Source organism: Macaca mulatta, chromosome 7, assembly GCF_049350105.2.
Source record: "Macaca mulatta isolate MMU2019108-1 chromosome 7, T2T-MMU8v2.0, whole genome shotgun sequence".
In the NCBI taxonomy this organism is placed as follows: domain Eukaryota; kingdom Metazoa; phylum Chordata; class Mammalia; order Primates; family Cercopithecidae; genus Macaca; species Macaca mulatta.
In genome coordinates, this window is record NC_133412.1 from 83,182,996 (window position 1) to 83,205,272 (window position 22,277).

The following is a 22,277-nucleotide window of genomic DNA, read 5'->3' on the forward strand; positions in this document are numbered from 1 at the left end:
GGTTCTGAATTTGACGGGTGATGCAGGGCAAAGGTCCGACAACAGGGGCCTCCAGAACAATTGAGCTTGGCAGGAGGTGACATGCTGGCTGGTCCGAGTGTAGTCAGGAGTTTGGGGTCAGACACAGAAACCTAGAGTGCCACCTGTGCCCATTAGGAAGCAAATGTCACTCAGCCTCAAACCACTTTGCTCTGTGGTGCAGGGATTCTGCAAACCCCATCTCTATAGTCGCTGGGTTCCCTGGTACATTTCCCCATGAGGAGACACTAGATAGAGAAGGGAAGATGGGAGGCAGGAGACAGGTTTACCTGCCATCCCCAAGGCTGTTTCTCCCACCACTGCCCAGCAACGGCCCTTCTTCCCCATCAGGGTCCCGGGCCCTCCTCCAAGCTTGCCTTCCTTCTGTCCCTCTGGCTGCAGGGGTTGAAACTGCTTCCGCCACTCTCTGTCTTAGTGGCTTCTCTTTGCCCTTTCAGTCTTCCCATGCCCATAACAATGTCCTACATGAAGTTCCCTCTGCGGAAACATCCCGGGTGGGTTTTGCTTTTCTGATTGGACCCTGGCACGCCAGCCTAAGGATTTCTACCTTTTTCCAATAGATGGCAGGGAGCCCCTGAAGCATTTTCAGTGAGCACCCAGGGCATGATCAGAACACTATTTTAGGAAGCAGTGTAACTGAAGAGGCGATGGCTTCCATTAGGATGGAGGCAGGCGGAGGGAAGGGAGGGAGAGCAGTTTAAAAGAGAAATCACTGCCAGTGCCTGTGGAGACACTAGCCTTGAAGCCTCAGACCTCCCATGTCCCCTTCCTCACTGTCCACCTCACCTGAGCAGCAGATGCTGAGATGCCCTTCTTAGCAACATGCCACGTCCCCCGTTCAAAGGAGGTGGAGGAGGGAGCACTGAGCCAGGGGGCCGGCCAGTTCACACCCACTGAGACTCAAGCTGCCACCCCTCTCCACCCTCTCCTGTCCTTTGTGCCTCAGTGCTGGATCTCACAGGGGACAGTAACAGACGGACCTACCACCCATATGTGGCAAACTCTGGCCAGAGCAGTATTCAGGAGTCTTCTTGAGTTGAGATGTCTGAGGCTGCCTGTTTGTGTCACTCCTGCAGGAATTTCACTCTGTCATCCTGGTGTAAACATCCAGGTGTTTGGCATCAGATACCGAAAGGAACACACCCAGGTGAGCGCTGGATTTTTCACCAGGTGCAGTAGACCCTACCTTTAACCTACAAGCAGCCAGAATGTGTCACCTTTTCTAAAAGGCATTCCTCCCTGAGTCTAGCTCAAGAATGTCCCAGGGAACCTGTGACTCCAATGTGGCTCCACCCTTTGAATCCACTGGAAATTTTCTAGGAGGTTTGCTCTAGAAACCAGCCACAGGAGAAAGAGGGAGCTTCTCAGAAAACCTTAGTTAACTGTGGAGGTGGCGGGGGCGGTGGTCAGTTCGGGTGCTGGGGTCGTGGAGGGGTAACTCACAGCCACATAAGCAAGGGCAAAAGTGGCCGAATGCCACTCACGGAGCTCAGGCAGGAGGTACTGCCTGTGTCACATCCAGCCAGGGCTGCCCTGCCCCAGCCTCACTCATACCAAGTGGCTGCACGAAACCACACTGTGTGCCAAGGGAAAGGGTACACCTCAGCTTTCCAAACTGCCCTCCCATCCCTCAGTTCCTCCTGGGGCCATGTGGAGGCAGACCATGGGCAAGTAGGATGGTGTGAGAGTGTGGTGTTCACCCTCTGGCCCAAGGTCACAAACAGCTTGAGTGGGGGGCTGATAGCTTCTCTAGGCAAGAGGGGCCCTAGGCCGGCAAGAGCTGGACACAGGTTTCCATGCCAGCACCATCCTGTCTCAGGGCAGAGTTAGATAAGCTACTCCGAGTTCCACAAGGTAGGTGATTATAGGCGGACATAACTTTCCAGATGTAAATAATGCTTGCAGGTGAGCACTTTGGTCCTCCAGCTTTGAGGCATAACTCCTTTTCCTGAATCTAGGGCTGGCGCTGCCTCTAGTGACCCTGGGCTCCTCCGCTTAGCCTGCGGGTCTAAATGCCTTTGAAGTGGTTTTTCTCCTTCAATGCTGCCGGCAGGCAGGCCTTCCTCCTTCACCTTCTGTGTACAGGGGAAATGCAAATGCATGCCAGCTGGGCTCCTGCCCAGCCTGTGCACACACATGTGTGGGGCTGTGTTCATGTGGCATTTCTTAGCACAGGGAGCAACAATGGGCTTCCTTCTGCGGGGACCTCGGTGCAGACGCATCACTAATCGGTGTCTGGGTATTCTGCCGGCTGCAGTGAAATGGTGCACAAAATGAATAAATAGGCAAAACCCAACAGACATAAATCTGACTTGGGAAAATGTGCACAATGACAACTCTGCCAACTTGTCTTCCTGTGACTGGGTGGTATCGTCCTCTTTAGAATGCTATGCCATGGTGAGCAAGAGGCAGAGGGCCTTTGGGAGAAAGCAAAAATCCTAGATCCTTGGAAAATGCATATCCTCATCATACCCCCGAAGTCTATTTCTTCTCCCCCATCCCAAGTCTTCTTTACCACACAGTACAGAGTCCAATATACTACACGGTACGTTGCTTTTTTTGTTTTTTTGTTTTTTTTTTTTTTAAGATGGAGTCTTGCTCTGTTGCCCAGGCTGGAGTGCAGTGGTGTGATCTCGACTCACTGCAAGCTCCGCCTCCTGGGTTCAAACAATTCTTCTGCCTCAGCCTCCTGAGTAGCAGGGATTACAGGCACACGCCACAATGCCCAGCTAATTTTTTGTATTTTTTTTTTCCAAGACCACAGGAAAGCCTGCTTTTGTTTTTACTGGAGGCTCAGGTGGCACATGACAGATCAGAAAATGGCTTCAGAGGTTGGGGGCCGAGAGAAAACAAAAATAAACTTGGGGAGGGAGGGAAGAAAAACAGGAGGGGTTAAGAGCTGGCTGGTTCCTTCTCAGCCTGAGTTAGGGGAGGGGGTTGGTATCTCTGAACAGTAAGGATGGCTCCCTTCCTTCAACCCTTGATAAGGGAAGGAAAAAAAAGCAAAAGGCTGTTGCTTTGACTTTCCTGAGTCTCAAGGAAAAGGTGAAAAGATGGTGTTTTGATACCATGAATTGTGGGAAAGGGGGAGCAGGGTACTGGGTAGGGTACAAGTCAGTTGGAAAAACTGGTAGATACCAGATGGCAGCTCTGGGTGTCCTTTGAGTTGGAACCACTCCAGGATGGTGGTGGTGGGGTCTTCACTGTTGATAGGGGCTGAGGTCTCAGGGGCTGCCCGGGGCGAGGGCCCGCTGCCGTCTCCGGTGGAAGTAGAGTTCAGGGCGGGAACCATCAGCAGGCCCTTGGCTGGGCTTCGTCTCACCTTCCCCACCTTCCGTGGTAGGCTGCCGGGGCGGCCTGGGGCGGAAAGGCCTTCAGTACCTGGGCCGGAATTGGGGTCGGGGGACCCGCTCATCTCCCTGCTGTTAGTGCCCCTCCAATGGGCTTCTTTGGGTTCTACCCCGTCAGTGCCCTCTGTAGGCTGCTGCTGGTTGGGGGGCCGAGGGCCTCGCGCAAACTGCCGTCGGTAGAAGGGTGGGGGGGCCCCGTCGTCTGGGCCGCTGCCCAGAGTCTTCAGCCCGCTCCCCTTCGCTGCTAGGTTCTGTCCCCCATGAAGGGATCTCTGCCACCATGCGTGGTGGGGCAACTGAGGGAGGCCGGGGGACAAATCGGCGGAACCTACGTCGGCTGGGGGCATAATGACTGCCCTTCACGGGCACCTCCCCAGGCCCGGTTACATTAGCGGCTTCTGTGCCCTTTTCTCCTTCCACGACATCAAATTCCACAGTCCGCCCATCACCAACGCTGCGCAGAAACTTCCCGGGGTTCTTTTAATAGCTGTCTGGTGAACAAAAACATCTTCTTTGGTGTCATGCCTGTTGATGAATCCGTAACCATTCCGGACGTCGAACCACATGACAGTGCCCAGGACTCGGGTTGCCAGCACCTGCTTGTCCGCCTGACTCTGGGCGCGGGGGTCTGGGGGGCAGGGTGGGTGGGGGGCGCGAGGGCCAGGCGCCAAGGGGGTCCCCGCAGCGGGCCTAGGCGGCTCCGCCCCCACCGCCGCTGCCCACCCCACCGCCTGCTTTCTGCGACTCCCCTGCGGGCACTGGTACCACCACCGCTACCACCCCGGGCACCGTCGCCACGGGGACGGCTGTCGCCACCGCTGCCGCCTCCACCTCACTCATCCTGCCGGGTCCAGTACCGGCCCCCACCACCACAGCCGCCACCGCCCAGTTTTTTGTATTTTTGGTAGAGACAGGTTGGCCAGGCTGGTCTTAAACTCCTGACCTCAAGTGATCCACCGAGCCTGGCACTACATGGCAAATTTAATGACCCATTTATCCAAAATCTGTGCATGGGAAAAGGGCAAGAGTCTGGGTTCTACTTCTGGCTCTGCCATGCAACTAGCTGTGTGTGCAATGTGGGCAAAACCTCTCCGACCCTGTGTTTTCTCATCAGTGAAATGGGAATGATGATCCTCATGGGAAGGTCCTTAAGGCATTTAGCAGAAGGCTTGCTACACTGTGGCCACTCAATCAAAAGAGCTTTAAAAATTATTACTCTCCTTCAAATGATCCTACTTTGTAGAGAAGAATATAAAGGTATTATATCTTGAAAGATGTTTGTGAAATGTTCATTAGTGACAGCTGTCTGTGGGAGGTTGGATTTTGGGTTATTTTTATTTTATTACTTATCCCTTTCAGCCTTCAGAGTTAAAAATGAGTACTGTTTTTATAACCAGAAAAAATTATTTTGGAAAAAAACTTGAGTATCTGGAAAAAGGAAAAAAAAAATCCTGTGGTCTTTGCCCATTGAGCAAAACCCAAAACAAACAGAAACGCACACAAAAACCCAAGGGCCCTGTAGTTCCCAGGACTATGTGGGTGTGCTTGGGGTGGGTGGAGAAAAGAAAGGCATATAGAAACAGAAATGAGGTTCCTGCTTTTATAAACAGAACTGGTGCTTTACAAGAGGACAAAAACGTAAGGCCCATGAGGCACCAAGCCCAGGAGGTAGTTCAGGTGTCAGCAACCAAGGTGACAGGTGTCCCTGGCATCGGGGGTCTGCACTGGACCCCTGAAAATGGCACTGAGCTTGGAGTGGTGAAACTGGGCAGTGCCCAGAGCAATGCCTTAGAGCAGCCAGGTGTGGTGGGGTGGTATATGGGGAGTCAAGGTGGGAGGAAAGAGGTGACCTAGGGCTTGAGGATGTACTTGAAGCCTTGGAAATGAGCTTGGGAAAAGTGGGGGACCAGGAGTCAGAGGCCCTCCCTTCTGATGCTCCAAAGCAGGCCATGAGAGGCCATGAGCTCCTGGGCAGGAGTTTCAGAGTGATTCATTTGGCACCATGGCGAGGATCGGGGGAGGCAGGCAGGTCCTAAGCCTGTCCACTGTTGCAATGGCAGCAAGGTCCTAAGCCTGTCTACTGTTGCAATGGCAGCAAAGACAGAGGGAACAGGCAGGACCAGGAGGAGGAAGGACCCACAGCCCCAGGTGCTTAGACTACATGGAGAGGCCCACTTCACACCCAGGACTTCACAGATCTGGACAGGGGAGTCCCTAACAGACACAGGCTAGGCATGAGTCCAGGGGACAGGAGAGGATAAAACTAGGGTTTTATCTAACTGTCCTGGTGTGCCAGGGACTGAGGATAGTTCTCAGGACATACAACCTCCAGTTTTAAAACTAGGAAAGTCCTGGGCAAACTGGGATAAGTTTGCTACCTTTGAAGAAATACTACCTTCAATTTAAGGCTAGTTGCATTTTTGCCAAGCAGCAAACAGCATGGCCCCCCTAACTGCTACTCAACCAACACCTAAAGCTGGGGTTCTCTGCCCAGTTCTAGGCCTCGCACATTCCACCAAAGACAAAATCTCTAACAGGAACTACACTCCCCTCAACAAATAAACCGGTCCCCACCTTCAGCCTCTTATCTTCCAAGACCTCCTCTTCCCCATCTCATAGAGTGTCCTTATCTGTGCCCACAGATCACCTCTCCCCAGCTCCCATCCTCTGAGCGCTGGAGTGACTACTAGCAATTTCTCCAACTTTGCAAAGACCTTTCCCTTCTTCAGATCACAAGACCGGAGATCCTTTCCCTTTCTCCTCAATTCACCCTCAGGGCATAGTGACTGACCATCTGTAGAATTTTATGTGTGTGCTCTCCCTAGAAGCCAGTGCTCTGTTCTGCAGATGCCTTCACACACTGGTTGCGAGCTGGCTAATTCTTGCCACTGAACATCAACTCCAAATTCACCTTTTAAAGCCTAACCCCAAAGTGATGGTACCAGAAGTAGGAGGGATTTGGGAAGTGATTAGGTCATGAGGGTGGAGCTTGCAAGAATGGGATTAGTGCTCTTATAAAAGGGACCCCACAGAGTATCCTCACTCCTACCCTGTGAGGACAGAGTTATAAGGCACCATCTACAAGTCAGACATCGAATCTGCCAGCACCTATTATTCTTGGACTTTTCCGCCTTCAGAACTGTGAGCAATAAATGTCTGCCATGTACAAGCCACCCACTTACGGTATTTTGTTACAGCAGCCCAAACAAACTAAGACACTCTTGGGACACAAAGCCCTACTGGGAGAGCAACAGTGTGATAAGCAGGCTGATCTGCTGATGCATTTTTGTTTGTTTGTCTTTGAGACAGAGTTTCATTCTGTCACCCAGGCTGGAGTGCAGTGGCGCAATCTCAGCTCACTGCAACCTCCACCTCCCGGGTTCAGGCGATTATCCTGCCTCAGCCTCCCGAGTAGCTGGGATTACAGGCTCGTGCCACCACACCCAGCTAATTTTTGTATTTTCAGTAGAGACGGGGTCTCGCTATGTTGGTCAGGCTGGTCTCTAACTCCTGACCTCAAGCAATCTACCCACCTTGGCCTATGAAAGTGCTGGGGTTACAGGCGTGCGCCACCGCACCCAGCTGATGCATTTTTGAATAGCAGCTCTGATAGAAATAGTCTCATTTCTATAGCCACACAGATGTGCCTGGATACTGCAGAGGGCCTTGGTCTCCTGAAACCTTAGTTACCCACCGAGGACTAACATTTCTAAAACAGCTGCAGTTTAAAAGTATAAGGGGAAGAAAGAAGGAACAAAGAAAGGCTGGAGTGCAACAGTTCTTAGAACAGCAATCCTCAAACTTGAGCATGCATCAGAGTTCCCTGGAGGGCCTGCTCTAGAACACAGACTGCAGGGCCCCAGCTCCAGAGTAACTGCTTCTATAGTTCTGTAGTGGGCCTAGAACTTGCATTTCTAACCAGTTCCCAAGTAAAGCAAATGCTGCTGGTCCAGGGACCACACTTTTGAGAACCACTGTGCTGAAGTACAGGACCCATACATAGTGAACAGGAAGCCTGGTGACATGTCTAAAACATACACCCGGATGGATTTATCTTGGAAATCTTTTCAAAAACGTCGCAATGGCTTCAAAGTTTAAAAAGCCATCTATTAACTGTGATTTGAGTAGGATGCCATTTGTGGAATGCTCTTTTAGGAATCCTTTCTGGCCTCCCTTCCTAGGTAGACGTGGGTCCTGTCTGCCTGTGCTGTCCCTTAAAGAATCATGTAAACAGACACCCTTCCAGCCCGCTTGACAGTGCAGGGGCCCTTTCTCTTCACCAGGCTGTGGTCTGCCTGAGGGGCTTAGTTAGAGGGCTCCCAAGGTTGTCACTGAGTCAGGAACACAGTAAGTTGGCCATCCCCATCGAGTAAGTAAATGCAAACACTCGAAACACACAAACGCTCTCAGTGTAGCCGAGGTGAAGGCATCTTTCTTCACATAACTATGTTCAATTTAATTTGCACTCCTATAGGCTTACTCCTGGCAGCCATTCAAGCTGACTAGCACAGAACAAACCGAGGCTTTCACGCAGCTGCTCGGCCAGTTTCCACCTGTCTTCAACGGGAGAGGCCAAGGCACACAGGGGCCCCCAGTGTGTCTGGGTGCCTTGCACTTGCCGGGGCTTTCTTTATTTCTTGAACTCCCACCTTGCTCTCCAGACCTGCAAGTTTTCTAACTTTATTCCTAAGTGGCCCCTCTCCTGGTCAATGTGTCAAAGAATGAGACAGTCTCTCTTTGTTGTGGAAATTTTCCATTTCATCCCTTACTTATGAAACTGTCTTTTGACCCACGTTTCTAGAGCACACAAGTTTTGCAGCCCCCAGTTTATTTAGTTTTGGGATACTGGAAGCTCAGTTTTCAGTAAGGTGGGCAATTTTGACTAAACGCAGCTGTCAAGCCCTCAAATGAGAAGAAACATTAGCCAGCTGGCATGACAGGAGAGCAGCTATCAGTTCTATCGGCCAGGTTTTAGTTACCAGCCTTGACGCCAAAAAGAAATGGGTTTCTTGGAAACAAAAGTGATGGAATTTGGGCTGTGACTTATATAACCTACCAGTGTTCCTCAGCCTATGCCGGGATACTTTAAAATAAAAGTTTTTAGGATGGAGAAATAAATCGAGAAACAACAAAACCACCACCACTCAGGCTGTGCAGCCTGCTACCTCTGGGAACTTCTGCCAGGGCTTCCTTTCCTCCCTAGCCCCAAAAGTTAACAAGTGCTGCAGCTTTAAGAGCAGGAAGGTGTTGTTTTAAGGGCCTCTAAGCCCCCCTTCTCAATTTCAGCTTTGAGCTGAGATCACATCCCCCACGGCAGCCAAGGGACAAAAGCCATTTATCAACCCATCTGATAAAACTTCCAATGGGCTGGATCTTTATCTAGACCAAACCAAGAACACAAATTGCAAACTCCTGCTTTTCCAAAACGTTGACTTCTTTTTAAATACGGTGATTTTTATTTTTATTTTGAATTCTTGGGAGGAAACCAAATTGGCCTGTTCTGCCAGACTCTTAAGTAGGTGGAGAAACTGCCCTTTAAATACACTGGGGGTGGGGAGAGGGCACCCTGCTGTTCGATCCCCTGTGGAGGTTTTGATATTCCAAGCTGAGTACTTTTTGGGGATACCAAGATCCCTCCCCCCACATCTTGTCCTTGGCCAGGCCTCCCAATGGAACCCAGGTCTGGAGAGCAGGTTGCGGCTCTCTGGGACCTTCCTGGGGTGCGCAGTGGTAGAGTAAGCCGGACGCACAAGTCTGAGCTGGCGCTGGGGCCCAGAAGCAGGGCTGGGACTAGGGGGTAAACTGACCCCTCGCTCCCTACTGTTCACTGTCTGCGTGATCCGCCCACTGGGAGCCCCAACTCGCAGCCAGGCCGAGCCAGACCTGCCCAGTTTTGCCAGTTCCTTGAAACCCAGTTGGCTGAAAAGCAAATCAAAATAACCCAATCCGAGTCTAAACTCAAGTCCTTTCTTGCAAAGCTTCAGTGGTGCGCGGGGGCTGCGACTCCACGCCCGGCTGTGGCGCAAAACAAGCTGAAATTTTTTCAGAAAGACACCTCTGAACCCCGAAAACACAATGGAAACGGCTAGGAGATCCCGCCTTGCGCCGGGGAGGCCATTTGGCCCGTGACATTGTGTTTATTTGTATTTTTAGCAAGAAAAAAGAAATGGGTATAAAGGGCTTAACTGGCGTTTTCTGGCTGTGAGCAGCATATGGCAAAAATGAAATAAAGTTTTATGAAACATCATAAAGAAAACAGGCCGGGGATTTAAGTTGCGTGCCTCCCCCCTCCCCCCGAAAGGAAAAAAAAAGTAAAGAAACTGGAGCGTTTGGGAAGGAACAAATGCTTCTCTGTGGAGTTGGTCTCCCTTCCCCCAACAAAAACAAGAGGTCCGGGCTCCGAGGAATTTGAAAGCAGCGATCTGCCAAAAACATTGTGAAAAACTATGGGGGATTCATTGGAAACAGATGGGCTTTTTCAGCTTTAATTCTGAAATTCTCTCCCTTTCTGACACAATAAAAACAAACAGGGGGCGACGCAGAAAGTTATCAAACAGGAACACCAGCTCATTTGAGCCGGGTCCGTGGGTGTCCCCGCGTGGCCAAATGCGTGGAAACGGGACGAGGTCTCCGGGGAGGCGGCTGTCGGGAACTTGGCTGGGACCTCAGGGGCGCCCCTGGCTCCACCCCTGGGCACCCGGCAGGTTTGCAAACTGCTGGGCGAGGAGCTGAAGAGTGTCCCCAGCACCGAGGGCGTGCCTCCCCTTCTCCCTTTCTTCCCGACCCCCTAGGAGGCACGTTACCAGCACCCCTTTTCTCGGAAAAAGGGAAGGGAGTGAGGCACCCCCGGCCTCTGCGCCCTCCCCACCCGGTTCCTTCTCACTGCAACTCGGGCGGGGTGCCCCTCTCCGGGTTCCCCAAGGGCAGGCATCGCACCCACGACGGGGTGCAGGAGAAACAAAGACCCGTGGAAATGGGAGGCGGGGTCCGGAGGACGTCTAGAGAACCTGAGCCCAGACTCACTCGCGCAAATCTGGCCCCGCATTGGTGGGCGGCCCAGGGACCCGGCCCCGCGCGCCCGGCCGGCAGTGCCTTACCTGCGGGGAAGCTGCAGAGAAGGAAGGCGAGGGTCGGCCAGAATCCCAGGGCTGAACGTCCTGCCCCTCTCCCCATACCCATCCATCCAGCTCGGCCTGTTACCACTAGCCTCTCCCTGGAAGAAGAGTTCAGAAAAAAAGGAGAAGAAAATAAATCACGCTGCGGAGAAAGGGCAGCCTCGCTCCGCCGGCGGGAGCAGCGAGCCGGGAGGCTCGGTCCACCTCGGCCGCGGGCGCCCGGCGCGCTCCCCTTCCCGCGCCCGCCCCCCGCGCGCCCCTCCCTAGCCATCCATCACTCGGTTCCCCGCCAATGTCGACGCGGCCCCGCGCCCCAGCCGCCTGCGCCCCGCCCCCTCGCGCTCGGGTTTCAGAGAGGCCGGCGAGGTAGCGGGAGGCTGCCGGGTGGGGACTCAGGCTGCCCGGCTGCGGTGCAAGCCCTGAGGACCTCGGAAAACCACGGCCCTAGATCAGAGGCAGCGCCACGCTCTCCGACCCTCGCGCCATCTCCAGCCCGCGGCTGTCCTTGCAAAACACGCCCTGCACTCTTGGGAGGCCCAAGCCCCACAGGGCATAAGGGAGGCAGGGCGCCTCCTTATTCCCCTCCACAAATATCCAATCCAAGTAGAAAACCGTGCTTGGAGAGAAATCTCAGCCCTACTTTCCAACCAGACTGCCGACCCCAAGCTGCCACCGACGCCCCCTGGCTCATCTGTCGCACTCAGACGCGACACCGGTGTAGGAGGCTGAAAAATCCACTTCCGAGTTGTCTAGGTCTGGGCAGGTTGGCTCTCTGCATCTCAGCTACTAACGCACCTCGAGGTTCCCGCCCGTCGTGGCCCCGGGCCACCCATCCTGACTGGGCTTGGGCTGCCTCCAGCACCCCCTTCAAGCACCTCGCTGCTTCCTGAGGACTTGCCCCGGCTGCGCCCCCGAGCTGAGGGCCTGCGGGCCTAACCTTGCCACCCTGACACAGCTGCTACTCCAGAGATGTGGCCATGTCCGTCCCCGTCGCGCGCAGGGCCGGACGGTTTGGCGCTCTCTGTGAGGCCCGCAAGGCTGCACTTGGGAGGGCTTCAGGATGGTGACCTTTCCTAACTCTGTCGCTTATTTTTCTGGGAAAAAAACATCTCCTTCCCAAGGTTCCCTGGGCCCTGCAGTTCTGCTGCCGTTGTGATATTTAAGGGACTGGTAACTTCCCCTGAGAGACATCTTTTGGATGAAACACAAATAGTCCTGAGCAAGCGTTTTTATTCAAACCAATTCCTCCCACCACCCTCCTCACCTCACTCCTAAGCCTGCCCATCTGGTTCTTCGGGGAAAAAACACCTCTGGGTTTTTATCCAATTTAGATGTTTCTCTTAAGCACTATCACAGTCCTCACTTGCTGCAAAGGCCACACAGGCTGCAAGGCTGCAGGGCTGCAGCTGCATTTGGGGTTCTGGCTGCCAGGTCGGGGGTGTGGAGAGGAGCAAGCTTTGAAGGAAGGGCAGAAGGCCCTATGTCTGTGAAGACACAACCCCAGCAGCAAGACTTATGAATCTGGCTTCCACAAAACAGGTACACAAGGGGACCATGCCTCAGCCAGCTGTGCAACAGGGCAACACGAAGCTGCTCTTTCCCAAGGTGGAAACGCCAGACACTACTCTTCTTTACAGTGGGGGTACCACTGTGTTTCCCTAAAATATTTAGGTCTAAGATCGACAGGCTCTAATTGTTTTTTCCCCCAAACCAGGGTTCATTTTAGGCATGACTCTGCAAAATGCTACGGTTTTCCCAGTGAAAGCCCACCATCGAAAATGGTCTTCCCTTCAAGCTTGGCCAGTCCTGGGGCCCCACCCAACAAGTTATTCTGCAGCATCATGGAACGGCAGCCCATTCCAGCGGCCACCAGGGCATGCTAAGCAGACACTGTGCCAGGCTGCACAGAGGCGACCATGTGGCCTTTTCACCTCTGAGGTCCACTAATTAACACCATTTGCTAGAGTCTGCCTTTCACCAGCTAGTTCTAGAGTCTCTCACTAATGAGAAGGGATCACTGGCATTCCAAGTCACCTGGATAGTAATTAACCACCGTCACTGCTGCAGCATGTCCAGGTCAGAGACCAGGGCTCAGGATCCAGGGGAGGCCATGCAGCCCACAGAAGCCCAGAGATCATGCCCTTCTGGGGCTGCCCTTGCCCAAGAGTGGACTTTTCACAGCAGGCCTTTTTTTTTTTCCCCAATGAGAACAGAAAAAAGAAATCTTCAACTATGTTACAAAAGCAGAAAAAAAAAAGGAGTTTCTCCCACATCAGGAAATGTCATCCAATATTCTTAAAGCAAGGATAACTAAATAAAATACTTGTGCAGCATATTCTGCAATTCCATTATATACAGTTTTTTTTTTCAAAGCTTTTTTTTTTTTTTTAGTATCGTTAATATAAAGCAGTTGCACAAAAAGCAAAGGTGTTTTGACAAACAGGTGTATCCATTTATTCCTTTTTAGGAACAATATCTAAAAAAAGAACCGCTCTCTGCCCTCCCCTCAAAAAGACAAGATTCATCCAGACACATCAGGATATATGTACAACATAATAAACCCCATCCTAAAGAAGCAACTGAGATAACCCCCAGGGGATACAGAATCAGAACTGTAAAAATCATAGTGAAGTTTGCTTGCTGTAAAGCCTGAGAATTTTTTTTTTTTTTTCAGTTGGTTCTTCTCGCAGCAAGACTTTAAACCTCTACATTTCAGTTTCTTCATCTGTAAGGATCAGGCTGATAATATTGTCACTCCAAGAATACCACTGAATAGAACTTGGAAGAAGCCCCAGGTCATGGGAGTTCCAGTCCCCTGGAACCCTGCTAGGGGACGGGGATTGGCTGCCATTTTAGGAGGAGACCCCAGTCTTACGGCATGAGCAAGTAATTTGGGAAAGGGATGCAAAGGGCTTTTTTTTTTTTTTTTTTTTTTTTTCCTCCCCTCTCTTGAGGAGAAATGTCTGAGGCTGAATTTGGACATCTTCAAAGTGGGGACTTGGCCATCACACAGTTTAGACTATCATGAGAAATCTAGCCCCAACTAGAGCAGTACGGGGTTGTGCTGACCTTGAGGAATCTATCTATACTGGCTAAACCAATCAACTTTTAAACAACTCCCCAACTCTCTGCAGGAATAAAAAATTCCTAAGACATTAGATTTGAGAACTCAGCACTCTGTTTGCCATAGAAACTCATTTAACTCAAAAGTGTAGTTGACTTCAAACACACAGCCCCACAGAGTCTAACCAAGTATGTGGTGTCCCCTAGGCTATAGCTTAGACCTGGGGATAGAGACACTCTCACGCATGGCTCTTGCTCGCTTTCTTCAGCCCTGACTGTGGAGGCCCCAATCCTGAGCATCCCCCTCCACCTTCTCTCCCTCTCCACGTGGGGGGTAGCTATTTGATGCGTGGGAAGGGGTCAAGGGGCTTCTGAAAGGAAGGGTTCTGCATCCGGCTGAAGCCCTCTCAGGGGCAGTGACAGTCAGGGGCTCCACCTTTGCCTGCTTCTGGGTATGAACAGAGCGTTCTCAAATCTAGGGCCTGAGTCATCAGTCAACAAATACATATTCAGGACCTGAGGCAGGCTAGACCTTGGGGGATAAATAAGACAGTCCCTATTTTTGAATTGCTGGTAGAAACAGATAATAGAGAAAAATGAGTGCTAAAGGAGAGGTGAGGAGTGAATGACCTTTACCAAAAAAGGTGGTGTCTTTCAAAATAATGGCTAACATTTTGACGTATTTTTACATTGTGTCAGGTACCAGCTAAGTACTTTACATTTCTAGAAACTTTCAGCTAAGGAAGGTTCTATTATCATCCTCATTTTGCAGATGAAGAAACTGAGGCTGGGAATGCTTAAGCATTCACCCAATAAATGGCTAATAAATGCCAAGCCAAGCATGCTGAACTCCATGCTTGGCGTGCTGTGTGTGCCATTCATTCCAATGGTGGTGAGCAAGTCCACACCGGGCTTAAAGTCAAGGCGAGACAGATTACTTAACAATCACTTTCAATAAAGCATAATACAGACTCTGACAGGGGAGACACAGAACACAGGTGCCAGGGGCCTCCAGCCCAGTTTGGGGTGCAGAGAGGGGAAAGAAGCTTTCCCAGTGTAGGAGTGTGCCGGGGGAGTTAATGGGCAAGGGAGGGGATGGCAGGGAGAAAACTCCAGGCAGAAGGAACACCCAGCATGCCAGAACAAGGTGTGTTTTGCCTGAGGATCTGCAAAGGCTGAAGTGCAGCTGTAGAAGGAAGAGGTGAAGCTGGAGAAACAGAGCAAAGAGCTTGGGGGAGCCTGTGAAGCACCCGGGAGCCCAACCAAAAGCCTCAAGAGGGGGAGGGATTTATTCTTTTGGGAGACCACTGTGGGAGATGTAAAAAGATTAGAGTTGTCCAGGCCCTACTCCAAAGCAGCAAAATCTGAATCTCTGGGGGGTAGAGCCTGGGCATCAGCATTTTTAAGGAGCTCCCCTAGGTGACTCATGTCTAGGGGAATAGCTGGGTTTGTAAGTTCTATCAGTCTTGGGCCCGTGCCCTCCTTGCTGCTGGCAGGTGCATAAAAGACCCAGGTCAGTCAGTTTCTGCCCCTTGGGATTAAAGTCAAGGCAAGACATATAACCTAACAGTTACTTTCAATAAAACAGTGATTGCAAGTGACTCGAGCTGGACCAATCAGAACCTTTCTTGAGATTGTTGCTACAGAAGAAGCTTCAGTTCTTATCCGATTCCAACAGCAATCTTGTGGGAGGGTGAGTGTTTATGAGTGTTAGTAGTTGAGGCGGCATTTGAGGACCTGACATACTGTGTGTGTGTGTGTGTGTGTGGCGGCATTTGAGGACCTGACATACTGTGTGTGTGTGTGTGTGTGTGTGTGTGTGTGTGTGTGTGCGTGCGCACGCTGCCCTGTCGTCCAGGAGGCTGGAGCGCAATGGTACCATCTCGGCTCACTGCAACCTCCGCCTCCTGGGTTCAAGCAATTCTTGTGTCTCAGCCTCCCGAGCAGCTGGGATTACAGGCATGTGCTACCACACCCAGCCAAATTTTGTCTCTTTTAGAGACAGGGTTTCACCATGTTAGCCAGGCTGGCCTCAAACTCGTGGGCTCAAGTAATCTGCCTGTCTCTGCCTCACAAAGTGCTGGGATTCTAGATAGGAGCCGCTGCGCCCAGCTGACATTTTGTTTTTACTTAAGTTGTATTTTATCAGGTGAGCTTTTTGGGGAGTGATGAAGATTTTATTTAGGCTAACCCTCCCCAAGCCACTCTTCAGCACGTGACTCCCTTGCAGCTCTTTCCTGAGCTCTTGTGAACTACTCTAGTACCTCTTCCAGCTACGGAAGCTGAGAAAAATTCCTTATTTTGCTGAAACTAGTTTGATCTAGATTTCTCTCACTAACAGATCCCTGTCTAATATGGAGGAAATGACCCAACACTGGTCCCAGGTATTGTTGCCAACCTCTCAAGCATAGGGATACGTTACTAACGGCTCTTAATCCACCATTCACTTACTGACCAAAAATTTGACATTTCTTGAGTAACCAACCGACCATTCCCCCATGTCCTAAAAAATGTTTGTCCAGACCATGTCTTGAGGAACTGAGTTGCTTCAATTTACAGCTCAGAGTATGGGAACAGATCCTTATTTTTAATTTATCCCTCAAATTCCTCTTTCAAATTTTAACGGCCACCCTGGGGTCTGGTCATCTCAGATTTGATGAATCAGTACTTGTTCTCTCTCTCCATAACCTTCAAGGTTTTATAGACTTTGATCATATCACCTTTCTGGCTTCATCTTTCCACACTAAAACTCTTAAGGTACAAAGCAGCCCGGCCTCTTACGAAGAACTTCAGGTGATGACATTGCTCACCTTCTGCAGTTCTGAGATATTTTTCTCAAGGGGAAGAGAACACAAACTGCCAGGTTTGGGTAGAGCCCAGGTAGAATACTATTTTTCGCTTGTTTTCCAATATCATTTCTGATAGTATTTTAGCATTTTCTGAACACTTGGTCCTGAGTGGCCTGTAGCAAACAAACATTTTGCAAAGACCCCAAGGATCCTCTTCTGTGGCTATAAACAGACTGGACAAAGTCCATTTTCTTGTAATTTGGATTATGTTCTCATAAATGCATTAACAGACTTGCGCCTGCAAAAGCTTAATATGCATGTTCTTGCTAACTCCTAAGCTCATCCTGCAGTTAATCACCATTTGTTTGCCATCTCTGCGTAGCCTTCATTTCATCCCAAAGCCTGGAACCATCTGAGCTTTGTCTCCTTCAGATAATCCATGTAAATTTAAACTAAGTCTGGAGTACCCGCGATCCTGGGGGATCCTCACTGTTAATAATTCTTCATCCAGAAAAGTACCTGTTTATCCTATTTTTTATTTCTTGTCTCTAAGGATAATTTTGATCCATGGCAATTTCCCCGCACATGCTGGAGAGACTTACTATTGTAAATGACCTTTGGGGTGGAACTTTGTCAGAAGGAATTTTTAAAGTCTAAACAGAATTCATCCTGGGTTTCTCCCTTGTCTCCAGGCCTGTTTCTGACTCCTTAAAGAATGTTAATAGATTGGTTGGGTTTCATGTTCTTTTTAGAAAACATATTGTGCTTCGTTCAGCTAGCTGAGACTTTATAAAGTGTGCTTCACAATAATACTTTTTAGTATATATTCTGCAAAAGTGGCTATTTAAAATGACCCTTCTGACCGGGTGCAGTGGCTCACACCTGTAATTCCAGCATTTTGGGAGGCCGAGGCAGGCGGATAACCTGATGTCAGGAGTTTGAGACCAGCCTGGCCAATGTGGTGAAACCCCCTTTTTACTAAAAATACAATAATTAGCCAGGCATGGTGGTGGGCACCTGTAACCCCAGCTACTTCAGAAGCTGAGGCAGGAGAATCACTTGAACCCAGGAGGCGGAGGTTGCAGTGAGCAGAGATCCTGCAACTGTACTCCAGCCTGGGCAACAGAGTGAGACTGTTGCAAAAATAAATAAAAAATAAAAAATAAATAAAGAAAGAAAGACCCTTCTCAGGTAGGGTGGACTCCCCTTGTGGGCAGGAGGCACAGTGTGCATGCCTGTGGATACAGGCGTCACATGGAAGGACCGCTGCGCATTTTGGCTACAAGGATGTTGCTGCCATCTTCATTATCTGAGGCTTCCTTTCTCTCTGTACAAAGAATATCACCTGAGCTTTGATGCTGCTTCCCTCACTATGAGGGACTTTATTCTTGGTAATTAAGACATAATTACCAAGAAGAACAAAACTACCAAAAAATTTAAAAATTTTACCAAAATTAAAATTTTTCATTTAAAAATTAAACTAAAATTTTTAATTAAAAAATTACCAAATATTACCAAGTACTGAATTTTATTCCAATATTTTAATGGGTTTTTAATTTTTTTTTTTTGAGACAAAGTCTTGCTCTGTTGCCCAGGCTGGAGTAGCGTGGCACGATCATGACTCACTGCTGCCTCAACCTCCTGGGTTCAAGCGATCCTTCCTCCTCAGCCTCCTGAGTGGCTGGGACCACAGGTGCACATGCCACCATGCCTGGGTCATTCTTTGGTATTTTTTGTGGAGATGGGGTTTTTGGCACATTCACCCAAACTTACACTGCAGAAGGTAAGTAACCTGCTTGAGGTCACCCAGCAGGCTTGGTGACAGAGTGAGGTTTGGGCAGGTCTCGGTGACTCCCAGCTGCCAGGTCACCTCTGATGAGATCACAGCTGCTCCTCAGGCATGGGGCTTTTCATTTTCTCTCTGCCTCTACTAACCCTACTCCATCCTCTTGCTCTGAACAGAAGCAAGGACTCTCTCTGTGCTCCTTTTGACCTCTGCTGCCCCAGGCTCAGTTCAGGCTGGGCTGGGCTGGAGCCTTCCTGCTGGTCGGCCAGCAGTTTCCACGGCCGCCTTTCTGTGGTATTTGGATGTGACCCTCTTTCCTTCTTTCATACCTGTCCTTCTTGACTTCCCGTATTCTCAGTAACCTCCTGGAGCAGTCATGTTTCTTTTCTCCCTACTTCTCCCATTTCTTCTTACTGGGACTACAAACTGGGGTATAACTACACTTTCTTAATGAAAGTCTCCCCCTGACCACCGCTTTCTTCTTAAAACTCTTGTCTGAGACTTCCTATCACACCTACTATCTGGTCTCCAAGTCTGCACATTCTTCTGCCTGCAAAACCCAGTACAAAAGCAACAGTATTTATGAACTGCTTAATTGTCAGTGTTGAGATGGAAAGCTTCAAGACACTGCCAGTGAAGATGGGGAAAGACAGAGACCTGGGATTTGGAGTGGTCTTAACTCCAACTGTGTGGCAGCATGCCCTGTCCTATCTTCGGCCCCTCAGCTTCTCAATCTGCAGAATCACAGCCTGGCTGCCCCAGAAGATCTCCAAGCTCCAGAGTCCTGTGTCCAGGGATCCAGTGAATTGATACTGGCTCTGTAACTAACTAGCCTTGCCCACACCTGATTGTGAGGAGCCATTCTGAGGCCTCATCTGTAACACTTCTAAAGTCCCCAAGTGAAAATGTGGCCAAGCACGTAGGAAATGTCATTTGAAGAGTGACATTTGTATGTTTTTTTTTTTTTTTTTTTTTGAGACGGAGTCTCGCTCTGTCGCCCAGGCTGGAGTGCAGTGGCGCAATCTCGGCTCACTGCAAGCTCCGCCTCCCGGGTTCACGCCATTCTCCTGCCTCAGCCTCCCGAGTAGCTGGGACTACAGGCGCCCGCCCCTGCGCCCGGCTAATTTTTTCTATTTTTAGTAGAGACGGGGTTTCACCATGGTCTCGATCTCCTGACCTTGTGATCCGCCCACCTCGGCCTCCCAAAGTGCTGGGATTACAGGCGTGAGCCACCACGCCCGGCCGACATTTGTATGTTTTAATGTCAGCATGAAATTCAGCAATAATCCCCAACAATACTATGGTATACCTGAAACCACACCTTAGAAACATTTAGCAACCGCCTGAGGTTTGAAAGCAGCTTTTGGGTATGCATACACAAGACATACCAGGTTCCCATAAAGGAGAACAGACCACACAGCGCTTATGTCTCCCCATTCCGGTAAGTTCTAGGGAGAAGAACTGGCTTGGAACCATTTATCCACCAAATGGCAACTGTCTGAACCGACAGTGAGTCTGCGTCTCTCTCTCAACCAACAGAAGGCTGGAGTATTTGGATTAATGAATAATTTAGTGCCAAGCACAAATACCATAGACATTTAGCAATCGGAACAGATAACCAAGTTGTTCATCAAATTCAACACTGTTTAGAATGGCTAAGCAAAGCTGAAATAGAGACAATCCCCAGCTGATGGGAGGTGGGGAAAAGTGCCAATCCAGAAAGAAGAACAAATGTGTCACCTTATGTGACATTCTCTTCCACCATTGTTTTTCTTTCTTAAATCTGTCAGAGGCTAAGGGAATTTCTTCACTTTACATTACAGAGGTAATACAGTATGCTGGGCCAAGAACATGCAGTCTGAACACAGACTTTCTAGATCTCAGTTATTTCATCTGTAAGATAGGGATATATTTGCAGATCAGTCAAAAGATTGTTGTGAGGATTAAATGAGTTAATACAGTAATAACCCACTTAGAACAGACGCCTGGCATAGAGTAAGTGTTGATAAGTAGTTGCCAATATTCTTTTTATATCATGGATAGGCACTATTGTTTGGATTAAAATAGTACCTACTATGTGCCAGATTCTGCTAGAGCCTTTGTATGTATAGGATCTTGGGGCAGCTCTGCAGAATTCTGCAAGGACTCATGGATAACCTTGACTTCTAGGTGGGTTTTAAGTTCATTTCAGTTATACTCGAGGCCTAATGAGCACCTACTAGAAAAAGCTCCCCCATATAATCACAGTGTTGTCCTCTTAACTATGCAATGGGCACAGCCGTTTCCATTTCACAAATGAGACAAACTCATTTGTAAGTCTTGTCTAAGGACCATAAATACAAGTAGCCGTGCAGAGGCTTAAACCCAGGTTTTGAGATGCCAAGTGCAGTGTTTTTCCCACCAAACTACAGCTGCTTCTCATCTTCACTCATGGTTTATTTATTTCTGTCAGTCCAATAATATGCCCCACATGTAGAATGACGGATCATGCATTAGAAATGGGAATATGTTTAGAGATACACTGTTTTCCAGACATTAACAAAAATATAAAAACGTTTTAAGAAGAGAAAAATTTCCATGAACAATCTCCCCCATCCATCCTAGAGACTTCAGAAATTGAAATAATTAGATTATGGATTTTTTTTGTCTTTCTTTTGGATGGTGACATTTTTTAGATCACGTATGCCTAGACTTAGCCTTTGAATGCGAGTTAAATAGATTTACTTAAACAACAGGAAGATATTTAGGTAAACCTACCTACAGTATCAATTTATTGGAGTTCTTTCAGTCCACAAGCCACTCACAGAACATCTAAAGTTTTAAGCCAGATGGGCTTCTGCCTTTAGAGATTGGTCACTGACCCAGAAAGGGAGGGCCGGCGCACCATCTTGGCTTAGGTTTGCCTTGCTCTTGCTGACTCCTGGCTGAGGCTCACAGGGCCAGTATGTTCTCCACCAGGCCTGAAGTCAGTAGACCCTGCTAACAGCATCCATTTACTCATGAAGAAATGAGTAAAGAACCTGGAGCTTCATTTCTCATGAAGAAATGAGAAAAGAACCTGGAGCTTAGGGATCTATTTGCTCAAAATGCTCCTTATCAGAGAGAAATAATACCAACTTAAAACCCTCATAGCATGGAAGAAGGTGGTGGCAGTTAGCTTTTTTTTGTCATATGATCTTGGAATACCCAAAGACACAAAACCAAATCCAAGTGTTTCAGGAAAGCAAGAGAAGCTTTTTTTTTTTTTTTTTTTTTTTTTTTTTTTTTTTTTAAGACAAGGTCTCATTCTATCATCCAGGCTGGAGTGCAATGGTATGGTCATTGCTCGCTGCAACCTCCACCTCCAAGGTTCAAGCGATCCTCCCACCTCAGCCCCTCAAGTAGCTGGGACCACAGGTGCACGCCACCACGTCTGGCTAATGTTTGTATTTTTAGTAGAGACCAGGTTTTACCATGTTGGCCAGGCTGGTCTCGAACTCCTGAGCTCAAACGGTCAGCCATCCTCGGCCTCCCAAAGTGCTGGAATGATAAATGTGAGCCACCACGCCCAGCCAAGAGAAGCATTTTGAAATCAGTGTTCTGAAATCTGAATGTCAGACTATTTTAGTTGCACTGACTGATATATGACAAAATAAATATAAAACAAAATAAACTCACAGGAGCCTCACGTTCAGAGGCAAAAATGACCTGTCCAAATTCAGCAGTGAGGAGTTATTAGCAGGGTTGGACCTGTGAGGGAATGCCATCATGAACTTCATAATGTCTACAGGTGAGCCCAGCCTCTAAGCTTTGCTTCTCCTTTTTGCTTTGCTTCTCTTTTTGCTTTGCTTCTCTTGTATAAATAAATGGGAGCTCACATGGGAAAATGCAACTGCACAAAAAAATCTATTTATTATTTATGCTTTACCTCTTTCCATAAAGGATATTAAACCAAAATGTAAATGAAAGCACATTAGACACCAAAACTTCCAAACAAATGTTAATTATTATTTTCAAGGTACCAATTATTTTGAGGAAACCCTGTAACTTTTTATGATTCTAAGAATGAAACGGGCATTTCTGTGTGCTCTGACAACCAGAAAAAACCCTGTGTGGAAGAAGAGAGAGTCCAGTGGTTATGTTCTTGCGAGGGCAA

At 49.1% G+C, this 22,277-nt stretch overlaps 1 protein-coding gene and 1 pseudogene across 2 annotated transcripts in view; both read right to left on the reverse strand.

Moving 5' to 3' along the window:
- The window catches only part of RGMA (repulsive guidance molecule BMP co-receptor a), a 46,612-nt gene that overhangs the window by 19,050 nt on the left and 5,285 nt on the right, over positions 1 to 22,277 (reverse strand). The window contains 1 exon segment of one of the 2 annotated variants that reach the window (NM_001266917.1): positions 10,487 to 10,729. In NM_001266917.1, coding sequence (NP_001253846.1) covers positions 10,487 to 10,568 — 82 coding nt within the window. In that variant the 5' untranslated portion in view covers positions 10,569 to 10,729. 2 annotated transcript variants of the gene reach the window in all.
- Positions 2,934 to 4,351, reverse strand: LOC106999298 (Y-box-binding protein 2-like; annotated as a pseudogene).